The sequence below is a fragment of the Oryza glaberrima genome, chromosome 8, assembly GCF_000147395.1.
Source record: "Oryza glaberrima chromosome 8, OglaRS2, whole genome shotgun sequence".
Taxonomy (NCBI): domain Eukaryota; kingdom Viridiplantae; phylum Streptophyta; class Magnoliopsida; order Poales; family Poaceae; genus Oryza; species Oryza glaberrima.
Genome location: NC_068333.1, coordinates 1,269,552 through 1,286,453, shown reverse-complemented (window position 1 = coordinate 1,286,453; position 16,902 = coordinate 1,269,552). Strand labels below are relative to the sequence as shown.

Here is a 16,902-nt window from a genome sequence, read left to right as displayed (position 1 = left end):
GATTAATACCCGTATTAGATAGCAGAGAGACTCTTTCCATCACGCCAAGCCTGGGAGCAATTTAATTCCGCGTAATTTTCGATTTCTTTTCTAAACCTGACCGCGTCAGTCAGTGTAGACCGGTCGCTGTTTCAGATTAATTAGCCTCTGGTTCTTGACCTGAATGTGCGTGGAATTGCAGAGAACTGCAAGCTTTGTTTGCTACAAGTAGTAGGTTAGGTGTAGACTTGCAGTAGCTGTGTTCTCCGGCTGATTCGGCCGCCGGCGATGGCCGCTGGTGAGCTCGTGACAAGGTCGTCCATGGCTGCTGCTTCTGCTTCTGCTTCTGCCATAGCCTGCCTGCTGTTCTTGGGATTCTTGCCTAGCCTCGCTACTGCCGTGTCGTTCAGCTACTCCACCTTCAGCAACGGGACCCAGAACATCACCCTCCAGGGCAGCGCGGCGATCGCCGGCGATGGGTGGATCGAGATCACCACCGGCGGCAACCTGCCGAGCGGCGGCACCATGGGACGCGTGGCGTACTCGCCGCCGGTGCAGCTCTGGGACGCCGCCACCGGCGAGGTCACCAGCTTCACCACGCGCTTCTCCTTCAACATCACCCCGACGAACTTGGACAACAAGGGCGACGGGATGGCCTTCTTCCTCGTCGGCTACCCGTCGAGGATGCCGGACACGGCGGACGGCGGCGCCCTCGGCCTCACCAGCCGGACCTTCGACGCCGTCATGTCCGGCGACAACCGGTTCGTCGCCGTCGAGTTCGACACCTTCAACAATTCGTTCGATCCCAACGCCACCTACGACCACATCGGCGTCGACGTCAACTCCATCGTATCGGTGCAGACCGAGTCGCTGCCCAGCTTCAGCCTCACCGGGAACATGACCGCCATTGTCGACTACAACGGCAGCTCGAGCATCCTGTCGGCCCAGCTGGTGAAGACATGGACGAATGGCTCGACTACACTTTACAACCTTAGCACCACCGTCGATCTCAAGGCCGCCTTGCCGGAGAAGGTCTCCGTCGGCTTCTCGGCGGCGACGGGCTCATCCCTTGAGCTCCATCAGCTGCATTCTTGGTACTTCAACTCCTCGTTCCAGCAGAATCCACCACCGGCGGCGCAGCCTTCCCCGACCACCTCAGGTTCTGGACTTGCCGGAGTTATAGCCGGAGCCACCGTTGGTGCAGCACTGTTCGTCGTGCTCCTCTTTGCCATGGTAGCTGTCCTCGTGCGGCGACGTCGGAGCAAGAAAAGAAGGGAGGCAGAAGAGGCAGAGGAGGCGAGACACGTAGGGTTGGCCGGAGATGACGACGACGATGACGATGACGGCGAGCCCATCGTGGAGATCGAGATGGGCATGGGGCCAAGGCAAATCCCATACCACGAGCTCGTCGAGGCGACGAAGAGCTTTGCGGCGGAGGAGAAGCTTGGGCAAGGCGGCTTCGGCGCCGTGTACAGGGGATACCTGAGAGAGCAGGGCCTCGCCGTCGCCATTAAGAGGTTTGCTAAGGATTCCTCCAAGCAAGGGAAGAAAGAGTATAGGTCGGAGATCAAGGTGATAAGCCGGTTGCGCCACCGCAATCTGGTGCAGCTCATCGGGTGGTGCCATGGCCGCGACGAACTCCTACTCGTCTACGAGCTAGTCCCCAACCGTAGCCTCGACATCCACCTCCATGGCAATGGCACCTTCCTGACATGGCCAATGAGGTCAGTAACTGTCCTCTCTAACTTCATCTCAACTTCTTTGGTGATGTCAAATTAATCGACATGTTCTTGGTTTTAACTTGTCACAGGGTTAAGATTGTTCTTGGGCTTGGATCAGCACTGTTCTATCTCCATGAGGAGTGGGAACAGTGTGTCGTGCACCGCGATATCAAGCCGAGCAATGTCATGCTGGATGAGTCCTTCAACGCCAAGCTAGGCGACTTCGGGCTTGCAAGGTTCATCGACCATGCCGTGGGGATGCAGACGATGACCGCTGTCTCTGGAACACCAGGCTATGTTGATCCTGAATGTGTTATCACCGGTAGAGCAAGCTCAGAGTCTGATGTTTATAGCTTCGGCATTGTCCTGTTGGAAGTGGCATGCGGAAGGAGGCCAATGAGCCTACAAGATAACCAGAAGAATGGCATCTTCCGGTTGGTCGAGTGGGCCTGGGACCTGTACGGACAAGGAGATGTTGTCTCAGCGGCTGATGAGCGGCTCAACGGTGATTACGACGTGTCGGAGATGGAGCGTGTCATCGTTGTGGGGCTTTGGTGTGTGCATCCAGACCCAAGTGCGCGACCGTCTATCAGAGCAGCCATGGCCATGCTCCAGTCTAGTGGGCAACTACCGGTGTTACCTGCCAAGATGCCTGTGCCAACATATGCGCCGCCGGTGGCCTCAGTGGAGGGGCTCTTCACATCGTCCACTGGAATGTCGTCCTCAAGTGCAACACAATCATCATCGACTACCAGTGGCTACATCACTCACACCTCGAGTTCCTCTAACACATCCACTTCAGCTGGTTCAAAGGACTCGTCTTCGTTGCTCAAACATCAATACTTATGATGTTCAATTCATTTGATTTGTTACTAATTTTGACTTGATGCTTGAATGGGATGTACAACTCGTGAGCCATTGATTTTCCTTTTAGAGTAGTCTAATTGCCAATGTGAGTAATGTACGTGCATTTATGCCATGATTTAAATTTCACTCCCATTTTAGTTTTTCTAGATAGATTTATCCTGCCATTTTCTCTTCAATGTCTGACTACTATAAATTGCATACCTTGCATGTTTTAAGTGAATATCCTAGTCCTTAGAGGGCCTGGAATTGTGAATTGCCGAAGTTGGAAGAACTTTAAAATGAAAAAAAAAAAAACCACCAAGAGAAGAGAACTCTTACATACTTCACATAGTTTGCATGTTTGCACTTTTCAGTGAATAACGCAAAGGTGTAAACAACATGAACTAAATATAATAAGCTAAATTCAATAGAGATGGAACGTGGCCTCTACAGACTGTAGACAATAGTACAAAGACTGCTTATTTTCAGCAGTTCTTATGCAATTGTCTCAAATCGTGGATATTTATGTTGGATACTTCGGTGGTGGAATCAACAACATCCAAGCAAAACTGTTAACACTACAAAATAGTACCAGCATAGTAGTTCACTCACTATGACCTGTAGATTTTCAGCTGGTTGTTTTGCCCTGTTTTTCAGCTTTTCAACCAAAAGGTTGTTCTCCCCCAAATCTTAAGAAAAATTCGGGCAGCACTCTTTGTCGGCCCGAAAAAAAAAAGATTCAATAAATTAGACATTCATGAAACAAACATATCATCCAGGATTGACAACTCTGCTACCTCACGGATCGATCGAGTCAAATTTGGAAACAAAAGAGTGGTTCTGATAGGCTTAGGTGGTGTTTGGATCCAGGGACTTAACTTTAGTCCGTGTCTTTAGACACTAATTTAGAGTATTAAATATAGACTACTTACAAAACTAATTACATAAATGAAAGTTAATTCGCAAGACAAATTTTTTAACCCTAATTAATCCATAATTAGAGAATGTTTACTGTAGCATCTCTGTGGACCCCCGTTTTTTTATAACAGGAATCATTCGTGTAAACAGTACCATTTCTCTGGATCAAGTAGTCTGGTATACACGAGTTCATAGCTGAAATACCAAGCACATACACGAGAGTCTAGTGCTAATTATTACATCATAAGCCCGCAGGCATTGTCTTAAATCATCAGACCGAGCGGTCCGGAATACATCCAAAAGCAAAAATAGATAAGGCAGCGGAATTTAGGCAGTGGCATGCCATTGCCACAGGCAACGACCGTACTAAGACCTACTGAGCGCCATCGTCTTCATCTCCCTCTTGATAGTAGGCATAGGGATCCTCCGGAGCTTCATCTCCCGCTTCTGATTAAGTTTATTTTGGAAGGGTGAGTACCAACCGTACTCAACAAGCCACCACATCAACAATGCATATGATAGGGGTATTTCAAAGGATGGCTATGGTTCTTTTGCGCAAAGCAAATTTTGTAATTCTTTTCACAAGCCTAAGACCTAGCATTGACTGATCGAATTTTAGTACCAATGTTTGTATTTAAACAACGACGGTTCTATCCACCATCCATTGTGATCCCAAGGATAGCTTCCCGCCATTGAGTCGTTATGGTTTTCTGAGGACGCCCACCTTCCCCCTTCTCAGGAAGTGGCTCCAACAGCATAAAAATTCGTTATGCAACAACCCATCCCACACAAGTTAATAATTTAGAGACTAGCCAAGTGTAATACATGTCCCGTTGCTCAATAACCGCGAGCACGGCTATTCGAATAGATTTGGTTTACTCACACTGCAGTGGATGTACACTTTACCCACACCCCGCGACTGCCCAACACATGAGCCTTGTCTCAACACATGAGACGCATCACGGCAAAGCTTTTCGATAACCTCGCATTGGCAGTACCCGCTCCATGAACTTTTCATCCTCATGCACTCTAGGCGTACACAGTTTCTAGCAGTGAGAGGAGTTCTGGCGCACCCGGGAAGGGAAGTTTTACACCTATGTAATTAAGTTATAACTAGGTAGAGCCCCTGCCTTACACATGAGAAACCACTATGCATGAATACTGCCTCCGCTCGGCTATTTACTCCGCTAGGTCTATCCCCATTCGAGAAATGTGGTTGTACGGGGTCGTTTCATGCTTAACTTCATGGCTCGGTCCTTAATTGACCGAGGACGGTACTAGCCTTTCCCGGATACCACCCAAATCCACCGTCCGCCCCGGTCTAAAACAAAGGTTTTTAATTCCTTTCATGTCATCATTATCATGGCAATGTGGTGCTCATGTCTCCACATGCCGCATCTCAATTACCTTCCCAAAGGTAATTGCCCAAGCATATAATATTTGATAAATATGAACATGCAAGATTCTAAAGTGGCATCTCTAAGCAAGTGTCATAATTGACTAGGAACTCATACGTAATTATGGTTACAAGGATTTAAAGGTAAACAATAAACAAGGCATGGCATAATCACAAGTAGGATGTTCATCATTGCATGCAATCTTATTTGTAAACAAAAATTAATTTCGCAATTGGGATCAACGTGATCAAAGAATAGTGATGACTTGCCTTGCTCTAGGTCTTGTGGGTCTTGGCCTTCACCCGGATCCGCGGCTCCCTCGGTCTCTATAGTTACATGCGTAAGAACGATTTGAATTCGATTAGAATTCAAACAAAATCCAAATAATGACCGAATTAAAAAAAACGAGCGCGGGAGGTGAATTCTATATAGGCTACTTTATCCGCGAGGTGGAATTATTCTTCTCCCTAAGATATCTTGTAATTTATAGTCATGTCCTAAGACTCATCAAATTATTGAGTTCCTAATCACATGTAAATTATTACCACGAAATTGATTCCCTATGGAGATTACTAAAAATAATCTATAACAATCTATAAGGATTCATCTAATTGTTTAGTTCTTAAATAATTGATTCTATAATCAAATTCTAGTACTTTAGGTATTTAAATAGTAGGAGTTCATCTAATGATATTTTCATTAATCCTATAATCACATTCTAGTACTTTAGGTATTTGAATAGTAGGAATTCACCTAGCTATATTTTCATTAATCCTATAATTAAATTCTAATATTTTTAAATATTTTAAATCTCCCCCCTAATTTTTCCCTTTTTCTTTTCTCTCTCTCTCTCTTTCCTTTTCTCCTTTTTTTTTTCTTTCCTCTCTCTTTTCCCTTCCTTTTTCTTTTCTCTCTCTTTTCCCTTCTTTTTCCTTTTCTCTCTCTTTTCCTTTCTCCTCCCGGCTCCTCCCTTCCTCTCCCTCTCTCGGCTTCTCGCTCTCCCGGCGGCGTCGGCGATGAATGCAAGGGGGGGGGGGGGGGGGGGCGGCGGCTTACCGACGGCGACGGTGGCGACGTCGGCGCAAGGCACGGCGCGGCGCGGCGGCTTCGTGGCGGCGGCGCGGCGGCTCTATGCGACGGCGCGGTGGCATGGAGGCGGCGGCGCGGCGGCGTGGAGGAGTGGGTAGAGGAGAGGGGGTGGAGATGGAGGGGAAGAGTAGGAATAGTGGGGCTTATATAGGGGATGGGGAAGAGATAAGGGGGAGAGGAGGGAGGGAAGAGGCGGTGACGCGACGGCGGCGCGGCGGCACGGGGCGCGAGGTGACGGGCGCGCGGCGCGAGGCGACGCGACGGCGGCGCGGCGCAGCGGCGGCGGAGGAGACGCGCGACAGGCACGGGCGCGGGGCGCGAGGCGACGCGACGGCGGCGCGGCAGTGGCGACAAGACGCGACGGCGACGGCTCGCGGCAACGGCAGCGGCGACGCGACGGGCAGGCGGCGCGGCGTGGGACGCGACGGCTGCGCGGCGCGCAGGCGCGGGACGGCGATGGCGACGGCGCGGCGACGTTGGCGCGGGGCGGCACGTGGCTCGGGGCGCGGCACGCGGCGCGGCGCGATGGCGACGGCCGGCAGCGGCGGCACGGGGCTCGGGGCACGGCACGCGGCGCAGCGTGATGGCGACGGCCGGCAGCGGGGCAGGGTTAGGCTAGGGGACCTCGTCGAACACGTGACGGCCGATGAATAGTGATTTTTTTCTATTAAACCCCATTTTAGCCTATTTATTGTGTAGATTTGTTTCCATAAATCCCAAATTTTTGCATAAATGATGTATACTCAATATTTGGGTTATCCAACCAATGGATCCATCCTTGATTAATTTTACCCATATTTTATTTTTATATAATTTTTCTTGAATTTAATTAGAGTTAATTCTTATTCCGTCACTTTTAAATTTAATTGATACAAATATGGTTGTAATAATATTTTACTCATTTCTAACCTCACCAAATCTTATTTTAAATTGCCCTTTAATTATTTATTTTGTCAATTTACTTTTTAGGGTTTATTCCTAACTAATTATCCATTATTCGCGATTTATAAACTCCGAAATCAAAATCCAATAAAATAATCGAACAAAATCTGCATGATGCAATTTATTTAAAAAGTTTTTGAAGGTCCATATTTTTGGAACTTGGATTTTTGTTGGTCGAATTTTCAGGGTGTTACAATTACATAGGCTAATCATGGATTAATTAGGCTCAATAGATTCGTCTCGCGAATTAGTCCAAGATTATGGATGGGTTTTATTAATAGTCTACGTTTAATATTTTGAATTAGTATCCAAACATCCGATGTGATAGGGACTTAAAAGTTTTAGTCCTATCTAAATAGGGCCTCAGTAATGGGTTTGCTGCTGCAAAATTCTCAACAGAATCTGATAGAACAACCCATTGGACCCTACTCCTTCCAGAAGAAAGGAAAGATCTGGAAACATTATATACTATCTCCCTTTTTAATAGATGACGCGGTTGATTTTTTCTCACATGTTTGACCATTCGTCTTATTAAAAAAAAAATTACGTAATTATAATTTATTTTGTTATGAGTTGTTTTATTACTCATAGTACTTTAAGTGTGATTTATATCTTATATATTTGCAAAAAAAAATTTGAATAAGACGAATGGTCAAACATGTGAGAAAAAGTCAACGACGTCATCTATTAAAAAATGGAGGGAGTATTCTCTTTCACATTATGTCCTTAGCCATGATCAGACGGGCTTGGTCAAACCTACCAGGATGATTGATAGAAGAGTAATGAGAGCGAATTTGAACAAAGAGAAAAAAAACTCCAGTGATTTATGCATTCGGAATTAAAAACTACAATAGTTACAGCAATTTTTCATCTATAAAAGTCCATGCATAGCCTCTTTTGAATGTCCAAGTTAGCTATTCAACATTGATGTAGGATTGTGCTGACCTAAAATGAGGTTGAAGCCCTTACATTCTTTTGTTCAGGGGACATCAGAAAACGTTAAGAGGCTAAACTAATAAATACGAAGATACCCAACCTTAAAGGAAAATGTTGGACACCAAATTGGGCATTGATCACATCTAAATTATCACACGAAACAACGATTCTTTTCACATTGGACAAAAAAAAACAGCAGTACTATTGTGACCAAATCAACCACTAGCATTTTTCACATTCAGTTGAGGTTATGAGGTAACGGATGCAAAGCCCTCACCTAGTCACCTATTGGAAGAGGAAGCTCCAGTGGGGAGAGTCGGCGGCCATGCACTGCTGCAGCCTAGCATCCACCACCGCGCTGTGCAGCATCATCAGAGAATCCGCTCTTGCCGCCAGTGCGAAGTGCCTGACAAGGTCGCGGCATGGTTCCCATCCAGACCTAGTTAGCAGGAACACCTGCGAAGGCGTGGAGGAGCTACAGGATCCTTCGCCGACCGGAACGTGCTCGTCACCGGAGATCTTGGTCGGCGTGCGGCCGACCACCAGAGCATGGCGGCGGTGCGGTAGAAGACGGTTGCGGAAAGAAGAAAAAGCTTAAACCGAGCATGGCTAGTTGGGCCGTGCAACGTCAGGAGAACATTTTATTGGGCTAACTCAAGTCCTAACATGGGCCTTGGGCCAGAGTTTTTGGAAGAGCAAGGGAGTTTGTTGGGGCCCACTTGGGGGTGGGACAAGTCTATTTTTTGTTGGCATTATGGAGGTCGGAGGCACCATTAGATCTGGCATGGGAGGATGACGATGCGGAGGAATGGGGATGGGGAGAATGAACTGGGGAGGCCTCCGGTGAGCATTATATTGCTGCCTCCTTCCTGTGGATGAGCTAATATGTGGTAAGGTTGGGACGACGGATCGGTGGCAGAGCTCACGAAGGAGGAGCAAGGCAACGGTGCAGCTCTCTGATGATCGCTCTAGTGCAGTCGTCCCCATCTTCGCTGTGAGGAGGTTGTCTTGTACTTGCCAACTTCGGCTAGAGTGTTGGTCGTCTCAAGCTCGCCACAGAGGATGGCTTCGGTGATGCAGTTATGGAGAAACAACACATGGCGTCACTCGAGACCTTATGTCAAGGGCATATTGGGTCCACTAGTTATTTTTTTTAAAAAAAAGGTTTCAACTCAATGACATGCGAGTCCCGTTAAGTTTTTGTTTTATTATTGTAGTGCCATGTAGGATGAACAACTCCACATAGACACATGTGATCTTCGCTACCGCCGTTGTTGTCATCGCCATCTAAGCACCGCAACTCACGAGGTTGACGCCGCTGTCGACGAGCTCCCAAGCGCCAGATCCACCATCTTTGTCATCACTGCCGAGGTCCCGAGCACCGGTTCCGCCGTTGCCGTTGTCGTTGCCGAGGTTCTGAGCACTGGATCCACCTCTGCTGAGTTCTTGAGCACCAGATCCGTCGGTTCCCGAGCTCCCAACCTGCACATGCTATCGCCACTGCCAGAAGCCCATCGTCGCCACCCCGCCGCCAGCTCACGTCGCGGTGCCACCCTGCCGAGTCCTAACTTCTCCGACAGATATGGAGGGGAGAAGTAGAGGTGGAGAAAAGCTAAGTGAGAGAGGGAGAGAGAAGGAGAGGAGAGTGGATCGGGGTGGGCAGATGGTTATAAAGAAGAGGGGTGGCTGTAAAGTTGTTTTTGCATGCAGGCCTCTTAAGTAGGCTGTATTCGAAAATCGATTTTTTCACGTGGGTTTCAACCAAATAGCATCCAAATCTTTTTACATGCAGATGTTTTTTTTTTGCTAGGGGTGCTTCCATAAATGCCGTTTTTGTAGTAGTGAACCTCTCCGTCTTTAGGTGATTTTCCCTTCAGCTTCCTATGTAATCCAGATTATCACGTAGATTCAAAGGCACATAAATTACAGAATTCAGAAAATGAAGCAGTAGCTTTCAGATTCTCACTAGCTAAAGCTGCTTCTTAAACCTAAAGCTCTTTAATTAAACAGAGCCATTGACTTGGTGCTCCAAGCTAGAGCTCAGCATTTCGGTCTTCAGTCCCATATGACCAACAAACAATCGATCGTTGACTCAACGCAATCTCTTCTGACCTTGACGGTCGAAAACTATGGCCGGAGCACAGAAAGAAGCAATTCAATGCCAATTTGACACAATTAATACAAGTGGAAGAACTAATATTACCAATAAATCAACGGCACGCTTGTGTTACAATTCCTTGTTAGACCGAGCCGGCTTCTCGAGTCTCTGTTTGCTAGTGGTGGCACCAGCTGCTCGAGTGATATCGTGGACATCAGTTGAACAGGCTAATGGGTAGTAGAGGTGATCCATCCACATGTGGAATATTAATTATTAAAACAATTGGATTGTTACACATTTTATCCTTTACTTAATGAGAAAGTTCTTGACCATTTATGTCAAAACGAAGTCCTTGACGAACATTATTTAAGAAAAAGAGATTAATTATGTGGCATCACTTGTAGTGTTTGCTATCAGTCTCATTGTTTTGTGAGTGGCAATTCTTGTTACCATTTATTCAAACTAGTTTTGATGTCACATGGTTGGAGACCTATTTCTGGACATCACCTTACCGGGGGAATGAGAATGATATTGCCAATTTATTTAAGTTTTTTTTACTATCGTCCTTGATAGGCACCACTACCACCATATAGTTGTTTTGTGATACATCTCGGTCTCTTAACTCTTTAGAGGCATGTGGCAACGTTTCTTGAATGTGATCGAAATAGTTAAGAAAAACATAAGCTGGCAACGTAGATTAGGTTTCTATCAATAACACACAAAAAAGCAGACCATAAAAAGTACAATTGGATTTGGCATTGTCAACTTTGGTGATACAATGAGAGACTAGCATCTAAAGAAACCCTTTATCTATAGATGGCCATGTGGGCCGCCTGGCATGGCACGGCCCAGGCCCGGCCGTGCCTGGGCCGAGGCTTGTCGGGCCGGCACGGCCCGACCGACGCACCGGGCCGTGCCGTGCCAGCCCACGTGCCGCACTCACGGCCCAGGCACGGCCCAACACGCCTCGGGCCGTGCCGAGCCGGCCCGAAGGCACGATGGGCCGTCGTGCTTTTCCTCAGAATAAGTCTAAATTTCCTCCCTCCAATTGGGCTGTGACATATGTATAGCTACAAAAAAGTCTAATTTACCTCCCTCTTCTTTGGGCTGTGGTATATAAATAGCTAAAATAAGTCTATTAAAGGTCCCTATTCTTTAGACGGTGACATTTATATGTCTAATTTTAGTCCCTATACTTTGTGTACCGGGCCTGTCCTGCCGGCCCATCGTGCCGGGCCGGCCCGACCGTGCCGGGCCAGCCCAGCGTGCCGGTGGGGAGGCCCAGGCACGGCCCGACGGTCGGGCCGGGCCGGCACAGGCCCGAACCAAGTCGGGCCGTGCCGTGCTTGGGCCGGGCCAAAAAGGCGTGCCGTGGGCCGGGCCTTCGGGCCTCGGTCCTTATGGCCAACTACTACCTTTATCCTTGATTTGTGGTATCTTCGTGGAACGGTAGGGAGTCATTTTGCATTGGATGGCCTCCATATAATCTGACTCAACGGTGATTAATTAGATCAACTTGTAAGTCTCTAGCCAGCAAGAGATTCCATTCCTCACGGCATGAGCCTCCGCAATACATGCTCCAAGGGATCATTAATCGAGGCTATGTACCGTCACTTGCCAGTTTCTTTATTACTCTCTCCATTGACGTTGACTTTTAACCAACGTTTAACTATTTATTTTATTCAAAATTTTATGTAAATATAAAAACATTTATGTTATGCTTAAAGAATATTTGATGATAAATCATGTCACAATAAAATAAATAATAATTACATAAATTTTTTAAATAAGATAAATGATCAAACATTAATTAAAAAAGTCAACGGCTTCATACAATAAAATATGGAGAAAATATCATTTAATGAATAGAGATTCCTTACAGGCTGTCGCGTGAATAGAGATTCCTTACAGGCTGCCAGTGCACTACAAGCAGTGTACGCATTGTGCATCGACTCGTTGCTCCAAGTCAAGCCAGCCGATCAACCCACCTTGCGGCTTGCGCGCCGACGCTGGCTCTGGCCGGCGGCGATGGCCGGCTTTTCGTTGATCACTTGCGCTGCCGGCCTCGTCACCTTCTTCTCCGTCTGCTACTTGCAGCCTCCGGCTCCTGTCGCCGCCTTGTCCTTCAACTACCCCACCTTCGCCTCCTCAGACAACCAGAACATCGACATTCAAGGCCAAGCCTCTGTCAGCGTCGGGTATGTCGACATAAGCGCGAACAGTGTGTCGGGCATGGGCAACAGCGCCGGACGGGTGGTGTACGCGCCGCCGGTGCAGCTCTGGGACGCCGCCACCGGCGAGGTGGCCAGCTTCACCACGCGCTTCTCCTTCAACATTACTCCGAGCGATAGAAGCAAAAAGGGCGACGGTATGGCCTTCTTCCTCACCAGCTATCCATCGAGGTTACTAGTGGGCCAGGAAGGTGGCGAAAACCTCGGCCTAACGAACCAGACAGTCGGCAACGTCTCGACCGGCCAGAACCGGTTCGTTGCCGTCGAGTTCGACACCTTCGTCAACCCCTTCGACCCTAACACAACCAACGACCACATCGGCATCGACGTCAACTCCGTCGTATCTGTGACGAACGAGTCCCTACCAAACTTCAGCCTCATCGGGAACATGACCGCCACCGTCGACTACAACAACAATTCGAGAATACTGTCAGTTAAGCTATGGATAAATGAGACGACGACGCCTTACACCCTCAGCTCCATGGTTGATCTCAAGAGAGCCTTGCCGGAGAACGTCACCGTCGGCTTCTCGGCATCAACGGGCTTAGCCTTTGAGCAGCATCAGCTGACTTCTTGGTACTTCAAGTCGAGTTCGTCGTTCGAGCAGAAGCTGGCAGCAAAAGTAGCATCTCCGCCGCCGCCGTCGTCACCGTCACCACCACCGCCTTCCCTGACCCCGATAACGTCGCATTCCAGACGTGGCGGAGTTGTAGCGGGAGCCACAGTTGGTGCGGTAATGTTTGTCATTCTCCTCTTCGCCATGGTAGCAGTCCTTGTACGACGACGTCAGAGCAAGAAAAGGAGGGAGGCAGAGGATGGAGGCTGGCACGGCAGTGACGATGACGACGACGGCGAGTCCATCGTGGAGATTGAGATGGGGATGGGACCAAGGCGGTTCCCGTACCACGAGCTCGTCGACGCTACGAAGAGCTTTGCGCCGGAGGAGAAGCTTGGGCAAGGCGGTTTCGGTGCAGTGTATCGGGGCTACCTCAGAGAGCTTGGCCTCGCCGTCGCCATAAAGAGGTTCGCCAAAAATTCCTCTAAGCAAGGGAGGAAGGAGTACAAGTCAGAGATAAAGGTAATAAGCCGGCTACGCCACCGCAATCTGGTGCAGCTCATTGGCTGGTGCCATGGCCGCACCGAGCTGCCCCTCGTCTACGAGCTATTCCCCAACCGTAGCCTCGACGTCCATCTCCACGGCAATGGCACCTTCCTTACATGGCCAATGAGGTTTATTAATTAACTCATTGATTTAGTAATTTTCGTTATGTGCAATCGACACCTTTGAAATTCAATTCATCAGCTAACTTGGATGTTGCCACAGGATCAACATTGTTCATGGACTCGGATCTGCACTACTCTACCTACATGAGGAGTGGGATCAATGTGTAGTTCACCGTGACATCAAGCCGAGCAACGTCATGCTGGATGAATCCTTCAATGCGAAGCTAGGCGATTTCGGCCTTGCAAGGCTTATTGACCATGCCGTTGGGATACAAACAATGACTCACCCCTCAGGGACACCAGGCTATCTTGATCCCGAATGCGTAATCACGGGCAAAGCAAGCGCTGAGTCCGATGTTTATAGTTTTGGCATTGTTCTATTGGAAGTGGCATGTGGGAGGAGACCAATTAGCCTACAGGACACCCAGAACAATTGCCTCTTCTGACTGGTGGAATGGGTGTGGGACCTGTACGGCCAAGGAGCCGTTCTCAATGCAGCAGACGAGCGGCTCAACAATGAATACGACACAACTAGCATGGAGTGTGTCATGGCTGTTGGACTCTGGTGTGCACATCCAGACCGATGTGCACGTCCATCTATCAGAGCTGCCATGGCAGTTCTCCAATCCAATGGACCACTACCCGTGTTACCAGCTAAGATGCCCGTGCCAACATATGCACCGCCGATGGCCTCAGCGGAGGGGCAGCCGTTGTCGTCCTCAAGTTTGACACTAACGTCCATCACACCTCGCTAGGTTTGCAAGTTTTCTCACTCATAGGATTTGTATAGCGAGATAATTTTTGTCATATTTAGATTTTTATCCATACCCACAAGTTGGTTTGGAGGACTCATCTTCGTTAATTGCTCCATACAGGAGTATTAGTCATGTTTAGTTCATTTTACTTGTTCTACATTTACAAGGGATATGTACAGCTCGTGAGGCAATTGGTTTGCTCTTTAGAGAGCTGCCTAATTGGCAATGTGAGCAATGTGTTTAGTTTACATGATGCTGTCTATTTTCCAAGCATTTATTTATTTTGTCCAGAAAACTTGTCCTACAATTTCCTCTGTCCAACAATCCAATCAAACAGTCCATATATCTAACTGATATTTGTTACATACTTTTCTTGTTTTCAGTCGATATCCTAGTCCTTACAGAGGGCCTGGAAATGTTGGAGTTGTAAGAAACTCAGAAATATTAACAAAACAGAAATGATCGAAGGCACCAACAGAAGAGACCTCTTGCAAGACATGTGTTCATTGTTGATAGATCTCATATGATATTCAGCTAATGCTGTCCAATGACTGCATAGATTACTACTGAAACATTGTTTTGTCCTAATTCATCCCCATCTCTGGCTGAGATCTAGAATGGTCAGGGGCGGATCCAGCAACAGAAAATTGGGGGGCCTCAAGTACGTTGTTTCTCTAACCTTTAGCCATCTAAAGACCTTTAGTTTATTATTTATGGTGAAAAAATTGAAGGAGGTGCTCTGGGGGTATCCATAGGTCTTGTGGGTGTAGGGGGGACTCGAGTCCCCACGTTGGATCCGCCCCTGAGAATGGTTAGTTACTTAGTTCAGTCTAAAAGATCTAAATGTGTATAACATGATCACAATAATCATATAAGTATACTAAAATTCAGAACAATAGATCTCAATTTGCAGAATACTTTGGATACACTGCTGCTATGCTCTCGTTTCGTCAAGCAACCAGCGTAACAAAGATAGGTGAACTGGAACTTTTAGTGCAGTTTCGAACTGGTCATCTTCTCCAATCTTCATTACCCCGTGGAAGAACAAAGTCTTAAAGTGTAGTTTCAAAGCAAAAAAAGGAAGGGTACAATAAAGAGATTAGGATTCTCTGTACCTAGGTGTCATGACACCTAACATTTATGTGCGACTTAAATAGTTATTGAAAAAAAAAATAAAAAAATTAGTAACATTAATTGTGATGATATAAGTCTGTACACAAACATGCAAGTTTCTATTTGATCTACAACTAGAAAAATAAAAATAATAAAATTTGTTAATTTTATTTCTTCATGTGTCTGCTAGGGAACTCATCTTTAGTCCTTTAGTCCTGCTTCACAGCCCCTTTAATCCCGGGTTACAACCCGGGACTAAAGATGTCTATTATTAGTCCCGCTTGAAATAACCGGGACTAAAGATCTATCTTTTGTCCCGGTTGGTAATTTTTAGTTCCACACCAACCGGACTAAAAATTGTAGCGCTAAAATTTGGACTAAAAATAAAATAAAAATCTGAAATTAGAAAAATATCAAAGAGAGTTCAAGTAGGGTTATAATTTTGAAACAACTAAAATCGAAACAATAATTAAGGAATATTAAAAGAATTGTCCATATAGAACACAAAACGATATTAATTAAAATTCTAAATAAAAATAAAATAAAATATGAAATTTAAAAAGAAAAATAAGAGTTCAGTTAGGAATACAAATTAAAAATTCATAATAAAAAATTAAATCTATTAAAAGAAGAGACCATTTAAAACACATGACGAGATCAATTAAAATTTTGAATAACAAATAAAATAAATTCCGAAAATAGAAAAATAGTTAGATGAACATTTTTTAGATGTATTTGTGAATTTGCGGTGTCCATTTGATATGTGATGTTCAATATGTGAATTTGAGTATGTTCATTCGATCTGTGAATTTGTGATGTTCATTCAACCTATGAATAACAATGAAAAAAAGGCCAATATGCAAACAGCAAAAGACAATGAAAAAAGAAAAAAAATGTTCTTACATGGACTTTTCTTTCAATATTACATATTTTAATTTCGAATTTTAGTTATTTTTTACTTTCTAGCCCACTAACCGCCATTACAGTGTTGCTTAACGACTTGCCCGTAGTTCCTCTTCTTAATCATCGTTGGGATTCTAAAAATCGAACCTAATCATCTTTTCGGTTTTGTTAATAGTTTTCATCAGATGTCCCATTAACCGTCACCACACTATTGCTTTATAGGTCTGTTGTTCCTCTTCTCTTTATTATCATTTGCTATTATTGTATTTTTTTAATGGACTATTGTTTTACAATTTTGTATTTTTTCATTCCTTTTTTTATTTGAAAATTTTATTTCTACGTGAACTCTTATTTTTATTTTTCTATTTTTTGGAGCTTATTTTATTTTTTCTGAATTTTAGTTAACCTCGTATTCTATTCTACATGTATGTTCTTGCAATAATCATTTTTATTTTAAAGGAAAAGGATAGAATTGGAGAGAAAAGTGAAAAGAACAGTAGAGGATAACCAGCAAAATATCAGGTTAGGAAAGGAGAAGGATAAAATTGGAGAGAAAAGGGAAAAGAACAGTAGAGGATAACATGTATGTTCTTGCAATAATCATTTTTATTTTAAAGGAAAAGGATAAAATTAGAGAGAAAAGGGAAAAGAACAGTAGAGGATAACCAGCAAAATATCAGGTTAGGAAAGGAATTGGATAAAATGGAAAAAACGAAGAGATCGAGGGAATCGAACTCATGAACTATTGAT

At 45.7% G+C, this 16,902-nt stretch overlaps 2 protein-coding genes across 2 annotated transcripts; both read left to right on the top strand.

Annotated features, from left to right (window-relative positions):
- Nucleotides 1–145: 145 nt before the first annotated feature.
- On the top strand, nucleotides 146–2,699 carry LOC127781180 (L-type lectin-domain containing receptor kinase IX.1-like). Its single transcript, XM_052308099.1, has 2 exons — nucleotides 146–1,703; nucleotides 1,790–2,699. The coding sequence occupies exons 1-2, from the start codon at nucleotides 268–270 to the stop codon at nucleotides 2,547–2,549; spliced, it is 2,196 nt and encodes a 731-aa protein (XP_052164059.1). The 5' UTR covers nucleotides 146–267; the 3' UTR covers nucleotides 2,550–2,699.
- Nucleotides 2,700–11,867: 9,168 nt separating this feature from the next.
- On the top strand, nucleotides 11,868–14,419 carry LOC127781181 (L-type lectin-domain containing receptor kinase IX.1-like). The gene is made up of 2 exons (XM_052308100.1): nucleotides 11,868–13,387; nucleotides 13,482–14,419. Exons 1-2 carry the CDS (start codon nucleotides 11,955–11,957, stop codon nucleotides 13,825–13,827), a joined length of 1,779 nt encoding a protein of 592 aa, XP_052164060.1. The 5' UTR covers nucleotides 11,868–11,954; the 3' UTR covers nucleotides 13,828–14,419.
- The last annotated feature ends 2,483 nt before the right edge of the window (nucleotides 14,420–16,902 follow it).